The 25,374-nt window shown below is 42.3% G+C and overlaps 2 protein-coding genes across 3 annotated transcripts; one reads left to right on the forward strand and one right to left on the reverse strand.

The window, feature by feature from the left end:
• The first annotated feature begins 1,830 nt into the window (after window positions 1-1,830).
• LOC6039819 (protein kinase C-binding protein 1) lies at window positions 1,831-20,918 on the forward strand. Of its 2 annotated transcripts, none has more exons than XM_038260595.1 (7): window positions 1,831-2,106; window positions 5,882-6,163; window positions 6,350-7,572; window positions 7,637-7,811; window positions 7,873-10,148; window positions 10,214-10,864; window positions 20,453-20,918. In XM_038260595.1, exons 2-7 carry the CDS (start codon window positions 5,884-5,886, stop codon window positions 20,708-20,710), a joined length of 4,863 nt encoding a protein of 1,620 aa, XP_038116523.1. In that variant the 5' UTR covers window positions 1,831-2,106; window positions 5,882-5,883; the 3' UTR covers window positions 20,711-20,918. The 2 variants fall into 2 exon arrangements, with proteins under 2 accessions (XP_038116523.1, XP_038116524.1); XM_038260596.1 differs by lacking the exon at window positions 20,453-20,918 and adding an exon at window positions 10,948-11,094 and having other exon boundaries at window positions 1,832-2,106.
• On the reverse strand, window positions 20,795-23,043 carry LOC6039817 (thiamine transporter 1). Its single transcript, XM_038260597.1, has 3 exons — window positions 22,753-23,043; window positions 22,208-22,380; window positions 20,795-22,148 (listed from the first exon to the last, which is right to left on the reverse strand). The coding sequence occupies exons 2-3, from the start codon at window positions 22,331-22,333 to the stop codon at window positions 20,940-20,942; spliced, it is 1,335 nt and encodes a 444-aa protein (XP_038116525.1). The 5' UTR covers window positions 22,334-22,380; window positions 22,753-23,043; the 3' UTR covers window positions 20,795-20,939.
• Window positions 23,044-25,374: the final 2,331 nt, after the last annotated feature.

Below are 25,374 nucleotides of genomic sequence, written 5' to 3' on the forward strand. Positions count from 1 at the left end.
AAACTGGCAAATAAAGTAGAGGAGACTTGACAGATAAGTGAAACAGGACTAAAGTAGTTGGAGATAAGAAGAAGAGATACTCCGAGTTGCGATGTTCTAGGTACATCCACAACAGTTCGTTCAACATGCTGTGGATCAAAACAATACCTTCTACAATCACAAATTACTTCCCTTTCCCACATTGCCGCTTTATGATGTAGTCCATGCTCTGCAAAGAAAGGGATGTTAGTAAAATATAAACACTATAAAATATCGATACAGTTACTTTCGTGAACCTGAGTGACATCAGGGTTTCTTATGTTGCTGCTGTTGTCTCCAGTGTGATAATATCACTCCAAAGTGGTTGTCGTGGTGCAATCGTTCTCCAACCGCAGGCCCAGACACGACATGAAAATGGAAACAAACAAAAACAAAACAAAACAAAAAGATGCATTAGTATAAGAAAATAAGAGAAACGAAAGATCATGCAATCAAAATAAAATGGTGGATAGTAAACAGAAGCAGAATTAGAAAATCAGTTATACATAATAAAGAAATAGAAGATAGATAGTAGCTGAAAGTGGAAAGAAGAGAAACCCCGTATTGCGATGTATCAGGTACATCCACAACAGTTAACTCAACATGCTGTGAATCAAAACAATACCGTCTACAATCTTCCCTTCCCACATTGCGCATCCCTTTCTTTTGGCCGTCTCTACTCTGACCTCGCTGGTCAAAGGTTTACGAGTTCGTTTCCACAGGCCACCAGCAAGGTCACGTGTTGTCATCATGATGACGAAACCAAGCCAACGTGGAGGTAAGAAAATGGGTAACTTGCAAGGAACCAGAGCAGCTGTTTTGACCAAGGTCTAGGTCAGCTAACAGCACTACGGGTGTAGTTCCGCTCCTTCCAGGATGTTCCTCACCGGGTGTCAACCGATAAGGTATCATTTCACCCTTGGCCTGCAACATTTGTTTTTGAAAATTCCATAAAATTTAAGTACATTGCAAATAGCTTAACAAATTTCTAACAATACAATATAACAATATTTAAATCAAACCTTGTTAAAAATTTATTTATGATCAAAGAAAAGACAAAAATGAAAAATGTGCATGTTCAACATCTCTTATCTCTTCGCACTCTTGAGCAAAGTTCTTAAATAAGAAAAAAATCTAAAATGAGAACAAAAGAATATGTGAATTGCAGCCATATAATCTGTAAGGAGAAACAGAATCTAGAAAATAAACTGAATAAATTTGATCGAAGTAAATAATGAAGTAATCATAATGGCGTTATCGTAATCAATATCACAATAATTAATTATTATTTTCATTTTTGATGACTTCTACAATATCACTTCTTGACTAATCCGTACGTTGAGGTAAACTGTGGAAAATTGTTGAAGTAAAACTAATCCATCTTTGGTCCGCAAACATCAGCGAACCAACTACTAATTAATTGAACAAATCTAAATGTAAATAAATGCAATGAGGAAATCAATAAAGATTTAAATATCATAAAATAATCATGGCTTGCTCCAATAATACCAACCTGACAAAACTGGATGATAGTAGCTCAGTGCTGCCACACCACTCGACTTGCTTGCTGCTATTGCTGATGTTATTCTTCCGGGCCACCGGGAAACCCAAGCAAGCCATCTTCACACATTCTTCACCCAGAACTTGCTGCGATGAGGGATACACTTGTGCGGCCGCCGACGGAACATGGCACAAAAGTCGGTCGATGCCTCACGCACACACCGTCACCGGCACGCGGTACCTCACACAGACACACCCGTACTCTGCTCCCCGATCGCAGTAGCCATCGTCGTCGTCGTCGTCGTACACACAGTTTATTCTTGGTCTTGGCGAGCAGTGCTCACACATTACAAAGCAAAGCAAGCCGTGAGCAAGTGAGTGGCGGCCGTGTGTGCTTGCTGTGTGTGGAAAGAAGACACATTATCCGCAGAGAAAGTTGGAACTGGCAGCGCAAGACGACCGACGAGAAAATTATTAGCCCCGTGGTGTGAATTTCAGCGGCAATGTCCGGTCCCGGACTAGGCGGAAGTACGTAGTGCGAAACGCGAGCTTCAGCTTGGACATATTTTCGACCCCGGGCAAACGCAGGTAAGTGGCTGAATAACGTTTTCGAAATGTGCTAATACTTTTTTTTCCTCCTCTCTTTTTCATTGCCTGGTTATGTCTCGGTTTCCATTTTATGCTTTCGGGGGCACTGCCACTATGCCCGCGATTGGAGAAGAACTCGACGTGTTCTGTACATTCCAACAGCATCGGCTCATTGCCGGGGTAGTTTAATTTGCGCTTAAATCATTGCTAAAATAAGGTAAAATTAGAGGTAGATTCGCCGGAGCTACACTCCGCAAGGCTTTTTTTCCCCTCCCAGAGCTCTGCCTATCGCAGTAGGCACGGGGTTTTGACATGTCCGATGCGGGGGGCAGCGAAATCGCACTTTGGAACTAAAGTTTCAGCTTGGGTAAGTCGCTCCCATAGGCTACTAGATCTAGTAGACGTGGTAAAACGCTGCTCTAGTTAGTATTTTTCATTTGAGGTTCCTTTTTTTGCCTCTAGTTCCCAGTTCGTCCGCCAAGATGTCGCCCTCGGCGCACACGACAATGAGCTAGTGCCCGGCCTACTACCACCGGATGACTTATCCAATGGGCGGATATTTTTGCGATTCTTTCAAATTTCTAGAATTCTTAAGAATTCCAAAATATTTGATTACCAGCTATAAATTAGTAATGTTTAATCACCACTAGTAGTCCCACAATCGCAATAAAACTTCTCCATGAGTCGTACTCGTGCATTATTTTCATTTGCATTACCCTCGAGCACACACACACACACACACACACACCGTCCACGTGTGTGTTTGTGTTGGTGGGCTTTTGCTTTTTTAGAGGCCCTGCTGTGGCCTCTTTTTAAATATTATTCGCCATACGGCGCCGCCGCCTCTCGTGTTTCTGTGCGCGATTCCTTCTTATTATTTGTCCCGGTCGTCGTGGGTTGAGGCTTGCGATGGTTTTGTTGGTATAGTCTTCCTTGCCACATGAGCGACTGTGTAGTAGCGCGGCTCAACAATCCATTTCGCGCAAAGCTCACGCATTGCGAATTCGAGAATTTGACTGCGTTTTGGGCTTGGGCGAATGTTTTGGTTGGAATCATAAAAATGGAAACATAATGTTGATTCTTAGAATATTATAAAACGTGAAGCATAATTCTCTTTTATTATGTCTTGTTATGTACCTTGACCTTATCAAGTACAGTTTAGACCTAATGGCCTATCTACAATCACTTAGCTTAGAACATCTAAGTAAAGTAGTTACTTAGGAAAGCACGCTACTTACGGCCGTCATCCACAATCAACTTAGAAATTTTGCTGGGCTGATATACGTTGCTATGCAGTTGTTTGTTTACCTTTGATATTGAAACGTCAACTTACCGTAGATTTTGAAATTTTTCAAACCATACGTCAGTTTCTAATTTGATTACTTTTCCATTGTAGAAGCTCGGCTTCATTTCCATTGATTCAAATTCCTAAGCTAAGTGAAATTTTCTAAGCTAAGTGATTGTAGATAGGCCATAAGGATCAGAAATCTCGATTATAGTTTCAATAACCTGAAGATAAATTTTAGACTTCTCATAATCAAGTCCAAGACTCACCAGTTATGACTGGTTATGGCGCTTATTTAATTTTAGTAATTCCATATATGGGAACAGTATGTTAACGAAGACTTATTTTTTGACAGAATAAAACCTGTCTTCATAGACGTTTAAAAACGTGCCCAATTTTTTTTTCAAATTTTTTGAAAATCTCCCGTGTTTAGGAGGTCATTTTGAGCAACTTTTGTTCTACGAAAAACTTTACTTCTCTTGTTTTATGTTTTTCTTATTTATTTTTTAGTTTATTTTAAAATTAAAATTAGCATTTATTTGTTCAGTTTATTTGTTTGTTTTTGGTAGTATTTGGCCTATTCTGCCACCGCCTATCATTACATTTTGCCTATCTAATTTTTTCATGTTTTTAAAGTCACTTTTTCAATTTTTTTGCTTGTTTTCACATTTTCTGCTATAAAATGGCACCAATATCATTAAAATTGTAAAAAAATGCGTAGAGGCATAGTCTGAATCACTTGAAAAAATACTGCATACTTCTTTTTACTTAAAATATAGGAAATTTAGTAAAAAAAACACAGCCAAAGTTGACTCCTTAAAAAATACGTTTTAAAAAACATTGGCAAAGTCACATAAAACAAGTAAAACTTCCAACCCAGAAATTTTCTAAAATTTTAAGAGTTCCAGAGTTTTTTTTTGAAAAGGACCAATAAACTATTGTCTTTCATATGTTTATAGGACCTAATCAAAAAAAACTCTAGAGTTCTTCTTTCCAATGCTTTTTAAAAATCAAAAATTGGCTGAAAAATGGATTTTTGGCGATTTTTTAAATCGAAGCCTGTCTAAAGACGGGGTTGGGCTGTAGAGGGTTAAATGTCATTTTTCCATAACTCCTGACTGGGTTTTAACAAAGGTTTTACAAAGGCTTTGAGGAGGTTGTTAGGATTCAATTGTAAAGCCCTAAACTCCTATGTAGGTTTGATAAAAAAGGCCGTAAGAACCTTTTGCGGAGGTCATTTTGGGTTTTAATAGAGGTTTATCGGGTTTCTGGGGAGACTTTTATGACTAAGTGGTTTTAATGTTGGTTTTGGCTGATAAGTTACTTGGGAAGGGGTCAATATGTAAACACTAGTTTGACAACTTAACTTTTTAATTCGAAAACGTTCGAATTAGTGAGCATACGAATTTGAGCATTTTTTGAAGCAGTGAAATTCGAATCAACGAATCCGCTCTAATCTAATCTAATTAGACCCTATCGCAGCCAATCTTTCGAAGGGATCCTGGAAAGTGCCTTAGGTTAGATGACGCCTAGCACTCTTTATCATTTATTAAAATTTGTAGTGCGCCATTGCATTACAATGCATTGAAACATCACAAGCGTAAAAGCGGCCAGGCCTACTGCGAAATTCGAATTAATGAATCCGCTTTGTATTAACAATATTTTATTTTTATTTTTTCAATAAAGGAGGTATTAGACTATGGCAAACAAACTCGCATTTTTTCGCGTTTGACAGTTTGTCAAACTCGCAAACTTGTTTTCGGCAAACTCGCAAACAAGACAAAATCCGTAGTAACGCAGTCTATCCCTTTTGCTCAAGTGACAGTTCACGTAAACTAAGACAGGGATAGACTGCTTGTTTACAAACGCAGATACGCCCTATTGAACTGTTACTGCGGAAATGTATGCAAGCTGACGTTTCTGCAAACAAATGTTGATGAACAAACAACGTAGACGACAAACCGACAAACTATCAAAATCTACGAGTTTGTTTGCCGTAGTGTAATAGCTCCTTAAGTGGTTACATACATGTAAATCGGTCAAATACGTAAGGATTAATATTAAAACGTACATTTTCAATTATTAACAACATAAATTTGAAAACATTCGGTTGTAACATTGCCGAGATAAAGCCTATGGATGTTAACAGTTTCGAAAAACGGGATCGTGGCATTTGGTTCAACACTGTTTTGACCAAATCGTACACGAAAAAAAAAATAGGATACATTTTGTACTAACCAACAACTAATGGTGCGCTAGTGTGCGTGAGATCGGGCTTGGATAACTGTATGGTGCACGCACACCATCTCAAATTGAGTTTCTAGTTTAATTCTAGAAGTTCGCGGTGTTTTTTGAATCTAGCAAACAATTTGTTTTTAAGGCCAAGCGGCATTGTTTAGTTAATTAAATGGAAATCCGAGACATAATAGGTTTTCTAAGTTATTTAATTTTTCAATAGCATACATTTATCGTTTATTTTTCCCTAAACAGACATGTCTGCCAACAATTCAGTAAACGACGTGGCCAAAACGGCACCGCAGGCCGCTTTACCGAGTTCCCCACCAAACTCGAATTCCGGTTCGATGATCGACAGTCGGAACACCTACAAGGTATCGCCCGTCAAAACCATGTTGGCCAGCCAGCAGCAGCAACAACAGTGTCAAGACATCGTCAAGATACGACTAACCAAGGATGAAAGTGGAAAAGGGCTCGGCTATACAAAGTCCATCATCACCGGACCACCACCACCATCACTACAATCTCCGCCGTCAGGTAATCGATCCTCCTCCGGGAAAAGCACCTCTTCGTCACTAATCGTAATCAATAAGGATAGGCAACCGGCGACGGCAACTAACACTAAGCGTGACACGATTAAAACGTTCTTCATCAAGAAACCCCCGGCGGCCATCGCTGCTGACCAGCTGCAGAAAAGTGCTAAAAAATCTAACTTCGTTTCAGATAAAACAGACAATAAGCCTTCGCCGCCGAAATTGAGCATCAACTTGGCTCAGCAGCCAACGTTGCAGCTGAAAACCGCCCAGAACAAGATCGTACTGGTCAAGATGCTGCCCAAAATGCCCCCCAGCGGACCCCAGGTGGTTCCAGCTCCATCGACGCCAGTGGCTTCGCGAAGCAATCTTTCGCCGACCACGTTGGCACTGGCCAGGGGCGTCCAAGGTTTGCGCCCTATTCCACCGGTAACTTCCCCTCCGAGTGCCACGCTGACATCTGGACCAACTGGTGCTGGCAAAACACCGGACAAGAAGGAGCCGGAACCGGTTACGTCCGTGAGCAGCAGCGTTTCGTTGACATCCAGCAACCTGACGCTGACGACCACGTTGTCGACGACGAGCACTTCGACACCTTGCAAATCGGAAATATCGGAGGAACCGACCCAGGAGCAAATGGAGAGCTCCACGACGATGGACGTTGACGTCGACAACGACAGCATCAACACGAGCAGCGTGAAAATGTCCCGCGAAATGCGTTGCCTCAAGGCGTCCCAGAGCAACTCGAAAATCTTGTCCGAGTTCATGCAGGACTCTTCGTCGGCGGACAAGCTCCGGAAGCGGCACCGATCGCGCTGCGAGGGCGAAGACAGCCGTAGCTGTGGCAGCGTAACGCCGACCTCGCTCAAGCGGTACTCGCTGTCGGGCCGTGACGAGGAAGATCTGGACGACAGCAAGGGGAGTCCTTCGCTCGGAACCAAGCGAACCGGAATGCGCTCGGCGAACGTGGAGTTTTCGTTGAAGCAGCGCAAATTTCTGCACAGCATTCACCAGCACAGCGACGAGTCGGATGGGTCGGACAATGAAGCCGCAGCCGGACCGGACGGGAACGAGACGACTGGTGGTGATGAATCGAAGGAGGAGAAGGTTGAGGCGTCGGCGAGTACTACTTCGTTGGTGCCGGTTGCGCCAAGGGCTGGTTATGACAAATTTTGCTGGCGATGCAAAACGTCCGAGCCGGGGCTGGAAACGTGCGCCGGGTGTATCCGGTGCTTCCATCCCGTCTGCCTGAAGCTCAACCCGGCGTTTTTCATCGTCGAGAAAAAGTGGAACTGCCCGGAGTGCATCAAGCTGCAGCCGGCGAGTGACGAGCCGGCCAAGGACCGACTCAAAATTGACAGCCTCACCGTGTCGCTCAAGTTTGCGCTGAAGCGGATGCAGATGCTCAAGGGGGTGAGTCGGTTGGGGTGTTGATTTTGTTCGTTGTGTTTACAGTCGATCTTTGTTTCATTTTCAGAGCAATCTGTTCAACCCGCTGGAAAAGCAGCAATTTCCGCATTACGACGAGTACGTGACGAACCACATGGATCTGGAAATGGTGCAGAAGAGCGTCGCAGAGCGGAAGTACCGCACGACCGAGGAGTTTATCGCGGACGTAAGCTGGATGTTGCACAATGCCTCTATCTATCCCAGTGAGTTCGGTTGGCCGTGAGAGTCGTTGAGTTTGTGACTAATTTTACGCGTCCATTTTAGACAACAACAAGCTGCTCCCGATTGCGAAGGCCGTGGTGAAGGTCTGCAAGCAGGAAATCAACGAGATCGAGGCGTGCAACGAGTGCTACTTCAATGCCAACACGTGTAAGTTGTGGTTCACCGAGGTGTGTACCAAGCCGCATCTGCTGGTTTGGGCCAAGCTCAAGGGGTTTCCCTTTTGGCCGGCCAAACTGATGTCCGTCAACAGCAACCAGTTGGTGGACGTGCGCTTCTTCGGTGATCACGACCGCGCCTGGGTTCCGATCAAAGAGTGTCTGCTGTTTTGCGAAAAGGATCCCAACACTAAGATGCAACGCCGTACCAACATGGCCGAATGCATGCGCGAAGCCGAGACCTACATCGGCAAGCTGAAGCGCAAGTTTGGCCAGTTTCGCTACGCCGAGTTCCGGACGCAGGTCGAAGCCAACCGGCTGGAGCAACATCTGGAAGCGATGATTCCCGGGGTGTTGAAGCGTATCAGCGAGAACGAAGACTCCCAGAAGACTAAGCTCATGCTGCGGATCATCAAAACGGCCGATAACTTCCTATCGATATCGCCCTTATCGGAAAACCCCCCGTCAACGTCAACGCCAAAAGCGGACAAAGCCGCCAACGAAACGTCGAGTCCGAAGCGGAAGTGCACGGAAAAAGCCACGGGAACGCCCAAGTCCGAGGACACCAGCGCCATCAAGGAAGAAGTTCGTAACTCGATTTCAACGCCCGAACCTAGCGAAAATCCGGCGACGCGAACCACGCGAAAGCGCAAACGATCCGGCAGTTTTGACGAACCTCCTAAACCCAAGGATCCATCGGAAAAGCTTTCATGGGACAACCGGAGACGCAGCAGTCGAGCAACGTCCACCGTGCTCAACAAGACGAAGGAGGACGATAGGAGCGGTGCCGCTACGCCGGAACCGAACGGGCCACGCTGTTACGCTAACAGCAGCAGAAAGCGCCAAAGCGAAAGTCCCCTCCCGGAACCAAAGCAGGACAAGGTCGAATCGGTGGTGATTCAGCGCAAATCGGACAGCTGGAAGACGGTGCCGGCTGGCAAGAAGCAAAAAATAAACTCCAAGTCGTCGGAGGAAGCTGCGGAAGTAAAGGAAGATGTGCCGCCAGCGCCAGCCGATGTCACGCCGAAGCAAACAGAAGAACCGGTAGCTGATGCGGCGAAACAACCCGAACCTACGAGCGAGCCGGCGGCAAACAAAGAGGCAGAGAAGACACCTACCGAACCAGAAAAGCCCGCCAGCGTAGCACCTGTTCCGATGGCCCCAACAGAGATCAAAACCGAAATAGTCGACGAAGAATCTGTTGTGGAGAAGGCGGTCGTTGAACCACCTCCCGCGGAGAAGGTCGCCGTAGCTGAACCTTCCCAAAAAGAGACGACAACCAGCGTCGTCACCGGGAGCACTACCGAAAGCACCCCTCATCAGCTGCTTCCGATCAAGCTGGAACCGCTGTCTGACGACGAATCGGAGCCCCAGGTCCTTCCTAGCGCAAGCGGAGCGTCCCACCAACCCTTGAATGCGAACCAAGTTGTGATCCGCACCGGCAATCGAATCATGGTGAAAGATATCACCCGAATGACGACCACCCAAATAACCGCCCGTTCTGGTCAACCGGTGATTCTTACGCCCGTCGATAAGCCCAAAGGACTCATGGCAAAGGTCATGCCCAAGGTGCTGCCAGCCGGCGTTTCTGCCCAGCAAAAAATGCGTCGCTCGTTCCCCACGAACCAGCCGCAGCAATCAACGATCGCAACGCTTTCGCTCAACCGAACCAACCCCGGAGGAAGCATGCCGTCGTCATCGACGTCGGGACCGGCTCGAAATGGTAACAACATGATGCACATGGTTCACATTCCAAGTCCGCTTCCCACGGCCAGCGATCATCACCCTGTCACGGCAAACGGTGGTGGAGCGGCCAACTCTCAACCTCCTTCAACGCGACCAACCGCCCAGCAGACGTCCAACTGTGATACAACCCTTTCGGATGGCGCCACCGCGTCCACCTCGGCCTCCGCCGGTCCTTCGTCGTCGACGACGACGGCAGCGGGAACGTCAAATCCTACGCCCTCCACACCCGACGATAGTCAACACATGATGGCGGGCTTCATTACGCCCAGCCTGGCCGCTGCCGTCACCGAGACGATCGTGTCCACGCCACCGAAGCTGCAGTCACGCCCGAGCGGAGCGCTCCGTTCCGAAGGGGACTGCGTCTACCCGTCGGGGGCGGGACCCGTTTCGAAGATTTTGATCAACAATTCCTACAAGGTGAGAGTTACAGCAATGCCATAAGGCTTACAAACACGTTCCTAACCGCGATTCTCAATTTCCAGATGGCCGACTTTTTCCGCTCCGTCATCGAGGACACGCTGGCCGACCTGTCCAACAACAGTGGCGCCCTCGAGGCCAAGGTCAAGGTGCTGGAGCTGGAAATCGAAAAGCTAAAGCACTGCCACCAGCAGGAAATCTCCAAGCTCAAGCACAACTCGGACCTGGTGCTGTGCGAGATGCGCAAGAACATGGACCTGGAGAAGACACGGCTCATCAACGAGATCCGCAAGCAGTGCGACATGGAACGCATCCGTTCCGTTGAAGAAGCCAAGAAGAAGCAGTGGTGCGTCAACTGCGGCAAAGAGGCCCTCTTTTACTGCTGTTGGAACACATCGTACTGCGATTACCCGTGCCAACAGCAGCACTGGGCCACCCACATGAATCAGTGCACCCAGAGTCAGTTCAACCTGCCGAGTACGGCCATCGCCAACAAGCCGCAGCAGAACATGCTCAACAGCAAACTGATGGCGGCGCAGCAGATCACGACGCCCAAGATTACCACCGTGCAAACGTTGAACCTCAACGGACGGTCCGGGCTGACGATCCAGCCGGCGCAGCAACACTCGCAACAGCAGCAGCAGCAGCAACAGCTGATTATTACATCCGCCCGGGGCGGAGCTCAACTTGGCAAAGGACAAACCTTCCAACGTTTAGTAAATTGAAATTGTTTTTAAAACTTTTTTGCACAATGGTTTGCTAACTGTCATTTTATTTCTTTCCGTTTTCCTCTTTGTAGCGATAATTGTTCAGTTTCAACACTATAAATTGATTTTGTATATTATTAACAGTAGAGCCTAGTTAGAGCGAGCTTCCTCAGTAATGGGGAAATTCTTTTTAAGTTGCAAACAACAATATATGAACTTATGAAGTATCATTGAATATAGTTTTACTTTTGTTCGTTTGAGAAAGATAGTTGCCCTGTACTAAAACCCTCTACAACCAAACCCCGCCGCTAGGCAGCCTTCCATCTGAAAAAAACGCCTAAAATCAATTTTTCAACCAATTTTTGAAAATATGTTTGAAGAAGTTAGTTGAAAACCCCACAACATAATAATAAATAAACAAAAACTTGAAAAATGTTAACCTGATTTTTTGAAAACAGACAGACATTAGACAGACTTAGACTTTAGACATTATTTCATTTCAATTCAAAAATAAAAAAATAAAACAGAAATTTATCAATTTGAAAATATTAAGTATAAACAAACATACCAGAAATTTAAAAAACCATAGAAAATTCAAAAAATCTCAATTTTAAAAATTCAAAGAACCTAAAGTTAGGAAATCCAATTTTTTTAATCTAATACAGTCCAGACTCGATTATCCGAGGCATCGATTATCAAAAGTTTGGATTATCCGAAGTTCGATTATCGGAAGATTTGTATGGGATTTCGGATAATGGAATCACCAACAATTTTTTTTCAGTATTTTTTTTTAATTTTCTTACTTTTTACATCAAATTTGAGTTCTGAGCAATTCCATGCCAAATAGAGAATCGGTTGTACCGGACTCTCTCCGATTTCAATGAAACATTGTAGACATGTGATCCTACGCTTAGGTAAGCTATTTTTATGTATACAGCCATTCCACGTCAAACAGGAAGTCTCCAAATCAAAAGTGCTCCGATTTGGCTGAAATTTGGAGTGGGGGTTCTTTGGCCCAAATAATTAGACCCGTATTTTTTTGTTTGGCTATTAGGGTGGTCCTATCCGAAATAGGGTGGTCCAAAATATTGCGTTTTTCGTCGATTTTCGCAAAAACCACATTTTTCAAAAAATCATATCTCCGGAATGGCTGAACCAATCTTGGAGCGCCACAATTCAAAAGAAAGGTTACTAGTTGGGCTTTTAAGGAAAAATATGTAGAGGTCCAAAAAAACTAGCTGAATATTTGAAAAGGTCCTATGAAAATTTCATTTGCCGATTTCAAGGTCTCGGGACCAAAGAGGCCATGTCTGAAAATATTTTTCCCTGATTCCTTGTAATATTTTACATAACATATCAAAAAATTGCGAATATCCATTAACACGTTTCGGAGATATGATTTTTTCAACATAAAAACTGAGTTTTTCGACGCGCCGCGCGCAAAAACGGGAAAATTACGAAAACGGGTAAAAATTAACTTTTTTCACTAAAACTGCGATAACTTGAAAATTTCAGCGATGACCTATACATGTCTGGGTACCAAAAGTTGCGTCTTTCAATTACGAAAATTTTGGTACCCAGACATGTATAGGTCATAGCTGAAATTTTCAAGTTATCGCAGTTTCAGTGAAAAAAGTTGATTTTTACCCGTTTTCGTAATTTTCCCGTTTTTGCGCGCGGCGCGTCGAAAAACTCAGTTTTTATGTTGAAAAAATCATATCTCCGAAACGTGTTAATGGATATTCGCAATTTTTTGATATGTTATGTAAAATATTACAAGGAATCAGGGAAAAATATTTTCAGACATGGGCTCTTTGGTCCCGAGACCTTGAAATCGGCAAATTAAATTTTCATAGGACCTTTTCAAATGTTTAGCTAGTTTTTTTAGACCTCTACATATTTTTCCTTAAAAGCCCAACTAATAACTTTTCTTTTAAATTGTGGCGCTCCAAGATTGGTTCAGCCATTCCGGAGATATGATTTTTTGAAAAATGTGGTTTTTGCGAAAATCGACGAAAAACGCAATTTTTTGGACCACCCTATTTCGGATAGGACCACCCTAATCGCCAAACAAAAAAATACGGGTCTAATTATTTGGGCCAAAGAACCCCCACTCCAAATTTGAGCCAAATCGGAGCACTTTTGATTTGGAGACTTCCTGTTTGACGTGGAATGGCTGTATATGGACTATGGAGCCAGTTTCACTCGATGATAACATTTGAGAAGGGCGTGAGTGTTTTAAATATGTTTGCATTTTGTAATTTAAACATCGCTCTAGGTATCTCGAAGCCGTTGCATCGTATCAAAGAGTGGTCGAAGACAAACTTGTAGGAAATTTGACAGGATTTCCGAAAAAAAATACACTGAAAGAAAAAAACAGGCAACTTTTATGACAATTTTTGATTTGTAAGCTTAAAAGTCAAATTTGAAGGTGAGTCAACAATTTTTTTTCGTTAAAAATTTTTGTGAAAATAGCCTAAAATGTTACAAAAAGACTCACAAAAATGCAGGATGGAGCAACAACTCTCCTAAAAAAATACAAAAATCATTTACTGAAAACGTTTTTTTGAAAAGTGCTCTAAACGTCAAAAATTTCAAAAACCGAATAAGGGAATCGATTCTCCAGACAATTTTACACAAAAGTCTCCATATTGACCACTGCCCTTAGCCCACTCCTTGTGAAGTTACAGCGATTTAAAAATAAAAATGTTGAAAAATAGGTTTTTTTTTATGGTTTTTGGCAATTTCTATATGACAGACTTTATTTTTCAGTCTTGAAAATACTTTTTCGGAAAGCTCGTCCAATTTCCCATAACATTGTCTTTGACCACTTTTTAAAATAACTCGTTTTTTTATGATTTAACCCTTTCGAGCCTGATGGGTCATATATGACCCAAATATCAAAATTTCCAAAACTAGCCTATAATTTTCGTATGGTCATAAGAATCATTTTCCCATCATTGACTAAAAAAATATTTTTTTGAAAATTCAGGCCTGAAAGGGTTAAGCTAACTGACTATCCAGGTTACTACCAATTCAAATTCAAATGTGGTCAAAGACAATCTTTGACTTTTAAACTTAAAAATCTAAAATTCTCATAAAGTGGCGTGTTTCTTTTTTCTTTCTGTGTATTTTTTTCGGAAAGCCCGTCAAATTTCCTACAAGCTTGTCTCTGACCACTTTTTGATACGATGCAACGGCTTCAAGATCCCAGTCACGGCGTTCTCGTAGGATTCTTACAGAATTCTAGCAGAGAAAAATTATTCTTACTAGAACGCTGCCATCATTTTGCCAGATCTTTGCAAGAATTCTCAGAGGATTCTAGCTCAAATGCAATAACCGGTTCTAGCAGAATCCGGTGAAAGCAATCGGTTTTGTTAGAACCCTGCTAGAATTTTGCTAGAACTATTCTGACAGGCCATCCTGCTAGAATTCTGTAAGAATTTTGCTAGAATTAGACGGCAATTTTTTCTGCTAGAATCCTGCTAGAATTTTGTCGGAATTTTATTGTTGAATAAATTTAAGCAAAATAAAGTTTCATTTCGATCAAAATTTATTTCTCTGATCATTACAAGTCATTTTCTGCTTTAATGTCGGTCACATCACTTTTAATTCAACATGGAGGCAGCTGTTGTTCCTTTGATAGCACACACTGTTTTCCATTGCCAATCTGTAAGAGTAGCCCGGGTTGGGAATATTAGTGTCGCGTCCAATGATGCCGATGAGAGAATCCAGGCATCAGATTCGAGGTCTGGATGTCGTCAAAACTGCAGAGCCATGCCTGCAAAGAGCGAAAAAGTAGGTTAAGTTTTTGGTTAACTTCTATTCGAAAAGTATGCCGGAATGGTGGGAGTGATAACTTACCTGCGATTGTGTGTTTTTATCTGCCAGCTGAGTTATGATTTCCAGCGGAATCTCCAGATTGTCCAGAACGTCCATCTTGTTCAAATGGTCGAAACAGAAAAAATAGCGAAAATTAATCTAGTTGCAACATGATTTGAACCGGTAAAACGCCAGCCAATCAGTGAGCAGTATTTTTCTGCCAGAAAATTCTTGCAAAATTCTTACAGAATTCTGACATTGCTGCTAGAATCATTCTAGCAGGATTCTTACAGAACCAATTCTGTAAGAAAATCTCGTATCTGGGATACAGCGATATTTGAATTACGAAATGCAAACATATTTAAAACACTCACGCTCTTCTCAAATGTCATTATCGAGTGAAACTGGCTCCATATACAGCTAGAGGTGGGCAGAAAAAGAGCGAACCGCTCAAAGAGCCGGTTCACTGAAAAGAGCGAACGAATCGTGGCTCACAAAAAAAAACCGCGGTTCTTTTTTAAACTCCTCCAGTTTTTTTAAAGAACCGTTTCAAGATGGCATGATTTTTGTTATAAATATAATTTATTAAATTTTCCAAAAAAAATTGTATTAAATTTGTTTTTTGAGGATTGAAAATGCTATTTCAAATATTTCAATGCTTATAAAAATTAATCCCAAAAGTAAATGATTTTCTAAACAACATGAAAAAAAACTTTTCATTGTACAACTGATTGTACATCAAAGTATTACCGGAATACAAATTTGAGCATTTGAAATTGCATATTTTGTAAATTATTACTAAAAATCTACTGAATAGTTTAGAGATTTTGAAAAAAAAATCCTTTTGTCCTTTTTGGAGTTCACAGAATATTTTCTCCAAATAAAATATCAGTATAGTTCAATTATTGCAGAAATAAACGCAAATTTAAATTTAATAGATTTTTTTCCAGCATCCTAGATTTTTGTTAGGATTCCATTCAATTACTAGAACGTTTAGTTTCGAATAGAAATCTTGACATAGAGACCACCAAGACCTATGTTTTTCTAGAGCATTTTCTCGTTTTCAGTTTTAATTTTTTTAACAATTTATAAAAGTCCAATTTGAAATATCATATAAAATCACACTATTTTTAAAGTAACATTTTCATACAAATTTTGAAAAAGAGCCAAAGAGCCGTTCAAAAGAGCGGCTCTTTTTAATGAGCGAACGAAAATGAGCGGCTCCTAAAAAAGAGCGGTTTTGCCCACCTCTAATATACACACAAATTGCTAACATAAGTGTTGGATAACATGTCTACATAGTTTCATTGAAATCGGAGAGGGTCGAGAAAAAAGTACCTAAAAAATTCCTGTTTTGGACTGGACTTGCTCTTCTGCGACCCCATTTTAGACAAATTTGAATGGTTGATTGCCCATCAAATAAAAAAATGCATTTTTTAATATTTCATCACCACCATTTTGGTCGCCATCTTGGATTTAGAAATTCTAAATAACTTTAGATTAGTTTACTGCCGTTCTACGCATAATTGTCCCATGTAATTTTTTGACGATTCTGACATTGAAAACAACACCAAGTCTATTTGTCCCATCGTTGAACTTCTACGCATAGATGTCCCACCAAGTATTTTCTATCACGAAATCATTAGTTTGCTAGGCATTATAGCTTGTTTACATGTTGTATAGCAAGAGAATTACAATTAAGGGTGATTAAATGTTAACCGGGTGATAAGGGACATATACGGCGAATAGGAACCCACGGGACAATTATGCGTAGAAACCCAGAAATCGATCGAAAAATTTCAGTTGCTTTTTTCTCAGATGCCTTTTTTTAAAAAAGGGACAATTATGCGTAGAACGGCAGTTTAGGGGTCATACTAAAGCTCAACAATCAAAAATAAAGCAAACAAAAACATTTTTTTCGTGATTCGATTATCCGAAGTGAAATTATGCCAAGTGTAGCAGGCTTTGACCTGCACAGCTGATGCAAGTCAGTTCAATCCCGACCACCAAGCAAGTCGGATGTAATAAACAGTTTTTCCGCTACAACTAAACTGTCTTTCTGTTGCATAGCAACGTATTTAACAATTGGCGACGAGGAGAAAAAAAATTCTCGGAAAATTCTCGAAGCTCTCAAACCCTCAAGAAGTCATCAAGATGACCGCAGCGGAGATGAACTACGGACAAGTGGAGAAGGAAGCCCTGGCCCTGGTTTTCGCTGTCACGCGATTCCACAAGATGCTGTACGGACGCCACTTCCTCCTGCAAACCGATCATCAACCGCTGCTCAAGGTATTCGGCTCGAAGAAAGGCATTCCTGTCTACACGGCGAATCGTCTTCAACGCTGGGCCTTGACGTTCCTGCTGTACGACTTCGACATCCAGCACGTTTCGACGACGGCTTTCGGCTACGCTGATTTCCTCTCCCGGCTGATGTCATCCCAAAGCCGGCCAGACGAGGATTACGTGATTGCCGCCGTCTACGTCGAATCCGAAGCCAGAGCCATCCTCGACGACTCAATCAGCAACCTTCCAGTCACTCACAAGATGATCGTGGCTGAGACGCGAAAGGATCCAGTTCTCCAGCAAGTGGTGAGTTTCCTCAACGAAGGTTGGCCAGCGAGCGCCAAGCTGATTGCTGACCCTGATGTCAGAAAGTTCTTCGCTCGGCGCGATGGACTCCAAGTCGTCGACGACTGTGTGATGTTCGGCGATCGGATCGTCGTGCCCTCAAGTTCCGCAAACGGATCATTCGCCAACTGCATCGTGGACACCCAGGGATGGACCGCATGAAGTCTCTGGCCCGCAGCTACGTTTACTGGCCGAACGTAGACGACGATGTGGTGCAGTTTGTTCGCCAGTGCAAACCGTGCGCTGCTGCAGCGAAATCCCCGACGAAGGCGACCCTCGAGTCGTGGCCTCCCGGACAGGCCGTGGCAACGTGTCCACATCGACTACGCTGGACCAGTCGATGGTTACTACTACTTCGTCATCGTGGATGCCTACTCCAAGTGGCCCGAGATCTTCCGCACTCGTGCCATAACCGCAACTGCAACCCTGGACATGCTTCGTGAGACCTGTTCCCGTTACGGCAACCCGGACGTCCTGGTCTCAGACAACGGAACGCAGTTCACCAGCGGGCAGTTCGAGGAGTTTTGCCGTGCAAATGGTGTCGCCCATCTCCGCACTGCGCCCTACCACCCGCAGTCAAACGGCCAAGCGGAGCGATTCGTTGACTCACTCAAACGTGGCCTCAAGAAGTTGAGTGAGGGGGAAGGCTCGCCCACACTGGAGCACTTGCAAACGTTCTTGTCGGTGTACCGTTCCACGCCCAACCGGAACACACCGAACATGACGTCTCCAGCTGAAGCATTCCTTGGACGACCCGTGCGCACCACACTGGACCTGCTGAAGAAGCCTGTTTCTGCCACGCCGGTCGCCGTCAACCACAAGCAGAACGAGCAGTTCAACCGTCGGCATGGAGCCGTCAAGCGCGAGTTCAAGGACGATGACCTGGTCTACGCCGAGTACCACCAGCGCAACACCAAGTCCTGGATTCCTGGCCGTGTCGTCGAACGGAAAGGTTCCGTCAACTACATCGTGCAGCTGGACCTGGAAGGAAGACAGAGGATCGTGAGTTCGCACGTCAACCAGTTACGCCCTCGCTACGATGCTGAAGTTCCTGACCAAGTCCAACAACGTTTACCGTGGGAGATCCTGATCGAAGAAGCTCGACCGATGCTGCTAGCCGACCAGGAAGAACCTGAAGTTCCCATCGAGATCGACATTCCTGTTCCAGACAGTCCCGCACCACCGGCCCTGCCTGGAACCGAAGATCCACTGGAAGGTGGATCTGGCACAAACCACTTTGTGCTGCCTGAAGAAGATGCCGTACCCGCCGACAAGCCCGTAACGTCGCCGAAGCCGCCGACACCGGTACTTCCTGTTGGTCCACGACGTCCCATTCGACCATCCAGAATTCCACGGTGGCTGAATTTGTACGACATCTCTTAAGGGGGAGATGTAGCAGGCTTTGACCTGCACAGCTGATGCAAGTCAGTTCAATCCCGACCACCAAGCAAGTCGGATGTAATAAACAGTTTTTCCGCTACAACTAAACTGTCTTTCTGTTGCATAGCAACGTATCTAACACCAAGGCCTTCGGATAATCGAGTCTGGACTGTATTGGAAACTTCCAAAGTTTAAAATTTCTTTATCTATATATATATAAAAAATTTCGACGGTTTTGTTCGAACGCGAATCAGTTCAATACGGAGCATCGGATCGAGGTGCTCTTTGTTGCGTTGGGTTCGTATAAGCCCAAGGAAGGTTTATACGCTAACTAATTGACACTTTGGCCACTCTGTAATCGATTCCAGAGCATCGGCAAATTGTAAAGAGAAAGTTACGTAAAATCAAATTTTGATCACAGGAGGCTGAATAAGCAAAAAAGCAAAAAAACGTCAACAAACGAAAAAAGGCAGAACGAAGTTTGTCGGGTAAGGCTTGTTGAAAATATATAAAAAAACATGAAATTAAAAAAAATCAAAGATTCAAAATTTAAAATTTATAAAATCAAATTTGCAATGTTTAGAACATTAAAAATTTAAATATTTAATACTGATACAATTGAATTTTGTTAACCCTCGATCAAGTTACGAGTAATGGTGAAAATCGTAAAAAATCTCGATTTGGCTCTGGGCGGGAAAAATTAAAAAAAATTAAAAAAAAAAACAATGAATCACATTTTTTTTCAAATCCCAAAACCTAATATATGACACCAACATTGTCTGATCTACTGGCGAAATTTTAGAACTTAACAATAGAAAATTTAAAAATTGAATAATTTAATATTTAATTTATAAATTGAATAATTTCAGTATTAAAGAATTTAAGTATTTCAGAATTTCAGAATTAAAGTTTTTTGGAATTTAGTAATTTAAGGATTTTAAATTTTAAATTTAATTGGTTTCAACCTCCGAATTTTAGAATCTTAGAATTTTAGATTTTTAGAAATACAGTCCAGACTCGATTTTCCGAAGGTTTGTATGGGAATTCGGATTATTGAACCATGAAAAAAAAAAAATCTTTTTTTTTAATTTTCTTGCTTTGACCTTGAAATTCAAGTTCTGCTACCTCATTTTATTCAAATTTAAAAAGTTGATTGTCTATTAAATTACAAAATGCATTTTTCAATATTTCGTTACCGCCATAATTCTAAATCACAGAGTGGTTAGAAGTAAAGTCACTTTATCCGTAGTAGTCCGAAGAAAAGTCTTTTTATTTTTTGTATTCATAAGGTTTGCTGGTAGCAGGCGTGCGATGTACCACAAAGTTGAACCAAAAATCAAGAGGCAGTGGTAACTCTGTGGTTTAGGGGTCATACTAAAGCTCAACAATAAAAAAATACAACGAAAAAATAGTTTTTCGTGCTTTGATTATCCGAAGTGAAATTTTGCCAAGGCCTTCGGATAATCGAGTCTGGACTGTATAAGATTTTTTTTAAAAGGTTCAATAAACCTTTTTTTTTCGGGTGTTTTTGAAAACGCCAAGTAAGGGCATTAAATAAAATCTTTCTTTTGACGGTATTTTTTGTATCCCCTTAAAAAGTTTGATATTTGCTTTGTAATTTTAAATCCACCATAATTATTATTTTTTTTGCAAAACTGCGTAATTCCATGTTTGATCCCCCATCTTGATTCAAAAAACACAATCTCCATCCAAATAACAAGCCGCCCACTCTTCCCCATCCCTTCTCTTGCTCCAACAAACGCGCAGATGATCAACCCCGGTGGCAGCAGTAGCGGCGGCGGCAACAACACCATCGTGAGCAGCGCCCCCAGCAACAGCAACAAGTGGATCACGTCGATCTGCTCGGCCGCAACGTCCCTCACGGTCGCCAGCATTGGCACGCCACCAACGTCGGTTCCCCCCACTCCGGTCGGCATAATGGCCTCGTCCAGTGTGGTGGCGGCGGCCGTCCAGGGTGGGAACCTGGGCCGCCCACCCTCGACGAGGTTGTACAAAGAGGTGTAATTTATTTTTGTTAGGGTGACGATTTTAACAAAGTTCAACGAATGGCAATTGTGACATATTTTCATACGCGAGTAAAACTCAACGTTCAGTCTAGAGATATATTTCAAAAATCAGTCTACTTTGTACTAAACGTTACAGCTTCAGTAAATCGCTACGATGATTGATGTACATATGGCTAAAACAAGGCAAATAAAAGACATTACTCAGCTAAATGGAGTATCATTGGGGGCTAATCTTTCCTTCGGTAGACACTGCTGGCAATCTCCCCGAGCAGGAAGACCGCGTAGATAACGCTGAGCACAACAAAGTAGTACCCATAGACGGTGAATTGGCCGAAGATGTCCAGCGCGAACCATCCGTCGGAGTCGGTCACGGCGTACGTCAGCAGCGTCTGCAGCGACAGGGCAACAAGCGTGTTGAAGCCAAACACGAGGCCGAAACTGTCGTCGGAGATGTTCTTGGCGATCTCGGCGCTGACGACCGTAATGGTGAACGCGTACAACACACCGAACGTGACGTAACCCAGATAGCACACGGCGAGGCTGGAGGTCGTCGTTGCGAGGAGAATGGCGGCACTTTGGCCAAGCGATAGGATTGACAGCGCGAAGAGACTGCTCCGCGGTCGCAGGAATCCGTTGTGGATGTATCCGGCAAGCAGGGAGACGATGGCGCCTAGCAGCGTGACCACGGCCTCAACGGCTCCGTTCCAGACGGCTGGTTGTGAGGGGTCGACGTTGCTCCAAAGGAACTGGATGTACGCGAGCACTTGGATGTAACCGGCCATAGCTAGGGCGTACCAAATGCTCCACTGCAGCACGGTCAAGTTGGTGAACGACGACTTGAAGTGAACCCAGATCAGAACGAACGCCGAGATGACCTTCCTCTTGGATGAAGAACTCGCGACGGAGTTTTTATCGCTGGAAAGGTCATTCTCAAAGGACTGCTCGTCGGTTGGTTCTCCGACGTCCGCGCGCCCAATCGCGGCACGGTGAAAGTACATGCTCGTCTGGACCGGCGGCAGCATCAACGCCCAAACCGTCGCGCTTATCTGGGCCGCCACCGACAAGTAGTTCAGCTGCTTGTAGTCCATCACTTTGAAGTAGTACAACGCTTGGGCCAACACACCCGCGAAGAACTTCCCACTGTAGATGGCGGCCCGCGTTTGTGACGTTACCTTCTGGTAGTGCTCTCGGTCCACCTTGGCGTAGATGTAGCTGTAATAAGCCACCTCCGCCGCGCAGTACGTCCCGTAAAACACCTCCAAGATCTTGAGCGACTGCAGCGACGTCGTCCACGCAAGCATACTCCAGATGACGATTCCGGCCAGCCCGTTAACCACGATCAACGGCTTGTACCGCAGCAGGTCCGTAATCAGAAATATGACGGCCAGCTGGGCCAGGTACGAGTACGTTCCGATTGGGAACGCCTCCTGGATGACCTGCAACGAACATCAACAAACTAGTTCAATCAACCCAAAATAGTTATTAAATGACAAACCTCATCCATGGTCAGGTTGCGCCATGGCCCGACCAGGTAGTCCACGATGAACGGTTCGCTGGGTCGAATCTCCTTCAGGAAGCCGAACGTGCACAGCATAAGCGAAATTTTCTGCCATTGCTGCATCTTTGCGGACCGCGTTTTGAGTTGTTTTTGGGGAATGAGATCGATTGCTGTAAGCAGATATTGTTTTAAATACCTACTTGCTAGCGTTGCTTGCTGCTGTTACACAGCGCAGGTATTTGTACGACTTGGTAACAAGACAAAGTGAGAATTATGGTAAGAATGAAGGTGATAACGTGAGATATAACGTGAGAGTAATCGCACTGCACTCTTCATAGTTATTTGATAAGATAATTTAGATTTAAAAACAATCTTAATTCAAATCATTCAATTCTTTAAGATGCCTCAAATCTTGAACATGAGAATTCGAACAATTTGATATTAACTTTTTTTAAACAAATATAACAAATGAATTGAACATACATTTCAAACTAGCACTAGAAGTTCAATTGATGCAATCACTAAATTATCAAACGACTTACATAAATCAATCCACACTCCGCTAGCAGTGCAGCGACCAGACTGCGTTCTCGTTGTTATCACACAACTGTATTACACCTTATTGAACTATCAAGTTGAATTAAAAGCCTGGACACAAAATGAACGACGACCTGAACAATGCGCGCACACACACATCACATCACAGATATTCAAATTTGATTGGACTTTTTCTTTTGACACGTTCTTTCGTCGCATGTAATCGGGAATCGAGTGTGTGAAACGGAGAAGAATAAAAACAAAAGCAAGACCACGTGCAAGCGCGGTTTACAATGTGACGAAATGCATCATAGTGTGCTGTTTGTTGTTGTGTTTTTATGATTCGCCCTTTTTGCTCAATGTACCCGCGGGTGAATACGTCAAAATACAACCGCTTTATGAGCGCACGCGCATGATTGGTATCAGTTTGATATGACCGGTGACTCGATCGGGACAATTTCGGAGTCTTTGCCTCGAAAATGCAGATAAAGAAAAATTATCTGGAGAATCAGCACTTAAGTCATATGTCAAATTTGACATTCAATTACAGCGCATAAAAAGCGTTTTCAACTGAAATCGAGTGATAAATAGCTCAATAAGAAGTGAGCAAGCAATTTCTATCAAAAGTTATGCATAATTAGTTGTTTAAATAACCTGCCAAACATACGAGAATTTCCCCTATGTTCTTTTTGTGATAAAAAAATTAAAATAAAATATTCACTGAATTAAATTATTGAAATTGTCATTATTAGTACCTGAAACATTTTACATCGCTTGTTTTTTTTTTCCAAATAATTCCATAATTCCATTCCATAAGTTGCAATAATGCCTCATCTACAATCAAACTTACGCAAACTATTGCGAAAACAATCATCAAGTTGATCCAGATGTCGGTCGGTTGTTGCGATATCTGTCTGACATCGAAGTAACAAAGTAAACAGGGGCAAAACTGATAGACGCAACATTATGCGATTTGCAATTGCCAGATACATTGTCCGATTATCCGAAGTTCAATTATCCGAAGGTTTGTATAGGACTTCGGATAATCGAATCACGAAAAAAATCGTATTTTTTAATTTTCTTGTTTTTAGCATAAAATTTGAGTTCAACGACCACACTGCCCCTGATCGCATAAATCCATATGCATTTTCATCACTTTTGAGTTATTTATGCAGTTTTCTTCAAAATCGTGTGCTCTTTTAGAAAAGCCTATAACATCGAATACTTTGTTCTAGAAATCAGAAGAAAATCCAGTTTTTGCGTGAAAACTTAACACGTAGCCTTATGTGTGGGACAAACTTGCCTTGCGTTTTTCTCAGTTTGCTGTTTTTGCATATGGGACATTTCAAGCAAAACAATGTAAATGGGCCAAAGTTGAAGTGTAAACAAAGAGTCTATCCTGCTCACATCAGTTGATGTTTACATTAGGAACGAGCTAGATTTATGTGAACATGGGCAGCACATTTTAGTCAAATTTGAGTAGTTGATTGCCTATTAAAAAATATAATGCACTTTTTCAATATTGCATCACCGCCCTCTTGGATTCAAAAATTCTAAATAATTTTAGCGTAGTTTAGGGGTCATACCTATGCTTCACAATCAAAAATTAGACAGAGAAAAAAAAAATTTTTTCGTGATTCGATTATCCGAAGTGATTTTTTTCCGAGGCCTTCGGATAATCGAGTCTGCACTGTATTGCAATCGATCGTTATATTTCGATCATAATTTCTCAATCTACAATCAACAAATTACGACTGACGAGCGAGAAAATCTCGATATGTGTTACAGTCCAGACTCGATTGTTTGAAAGCCTCGGAAAAATTTCACATCTTATAATCAAATCTTCGGATAATCGAACAACGAAAAAAAAATCGTTGGCTTTTTTTTCTAGCTTAATGGCCCATCTACATTCACTTTACTAACAAAATTGCACTTAGCTTGGGAATTTGAATCAATGGAAATGAATCTGATCTGTTACAATGGAAAAGTAATCAAATTATAAACTTGACGTATGGTTTAAAAAATTTCAAAACCTACGGTATGTTGACGTTTCCATATCAAAAGTAAACAAACAACTGCATAGCAACGTATATTAGCCCAGCATGTTTTCTAAGTTGATGACCCCTAAACTACGCTTAAGTGATTCAATTTTTTTTAAATCCAAGATGACGGCGATGAAATATTGAAAAAATGCAAACAATCTAAAAAAATTATAATAATGGAAAAAAAACTCCAAAAATGTTCAATAAATTAAAATAATAAGTAAAATAAAATATATTTACTAAATTATGTTTATATTTTGAAAGTTTTTTAAAATTTCAAAAAAAAATTAAAAATATGTTTTTTTATTATTTGCCATTATTTTATTTTTATTTTTAATTCTTAAATATTTTTAAAGCGATTATTTTTTTTAATTATTATTTTTTTTTAAATTGAATTAGGCAATTGCAAATATTTTTTTTTACTTTTATATTTTTTTTGTGGTAAAGTCAAAACTGCTTTTTTGGCAACGCGCGGACAAAATTTGATCCAAAAAAAAAATCAAAGTCGACTTGCGAAAACGTAAGAAATTGCTTTTCTGAGGGAGTCAAATTTTTCATATCATACTCGACGAATTGCCTTCCGAG

The sequence above is a fragment of the Culex quinquefasciatus genome, chromosome 3, assembly GCF_015732765.1.
Source record: "Culex quinquefasciatus strain JHB chromosome 3, VPISU_Cqui_1.0_pri_paternal, whole genome shotgun sequence".
NCBI lineage: Eukaryota > Metazoa > Arthropoda > Insecta > Diptera > Culicidae > Culex > Culex quinquefasciatus.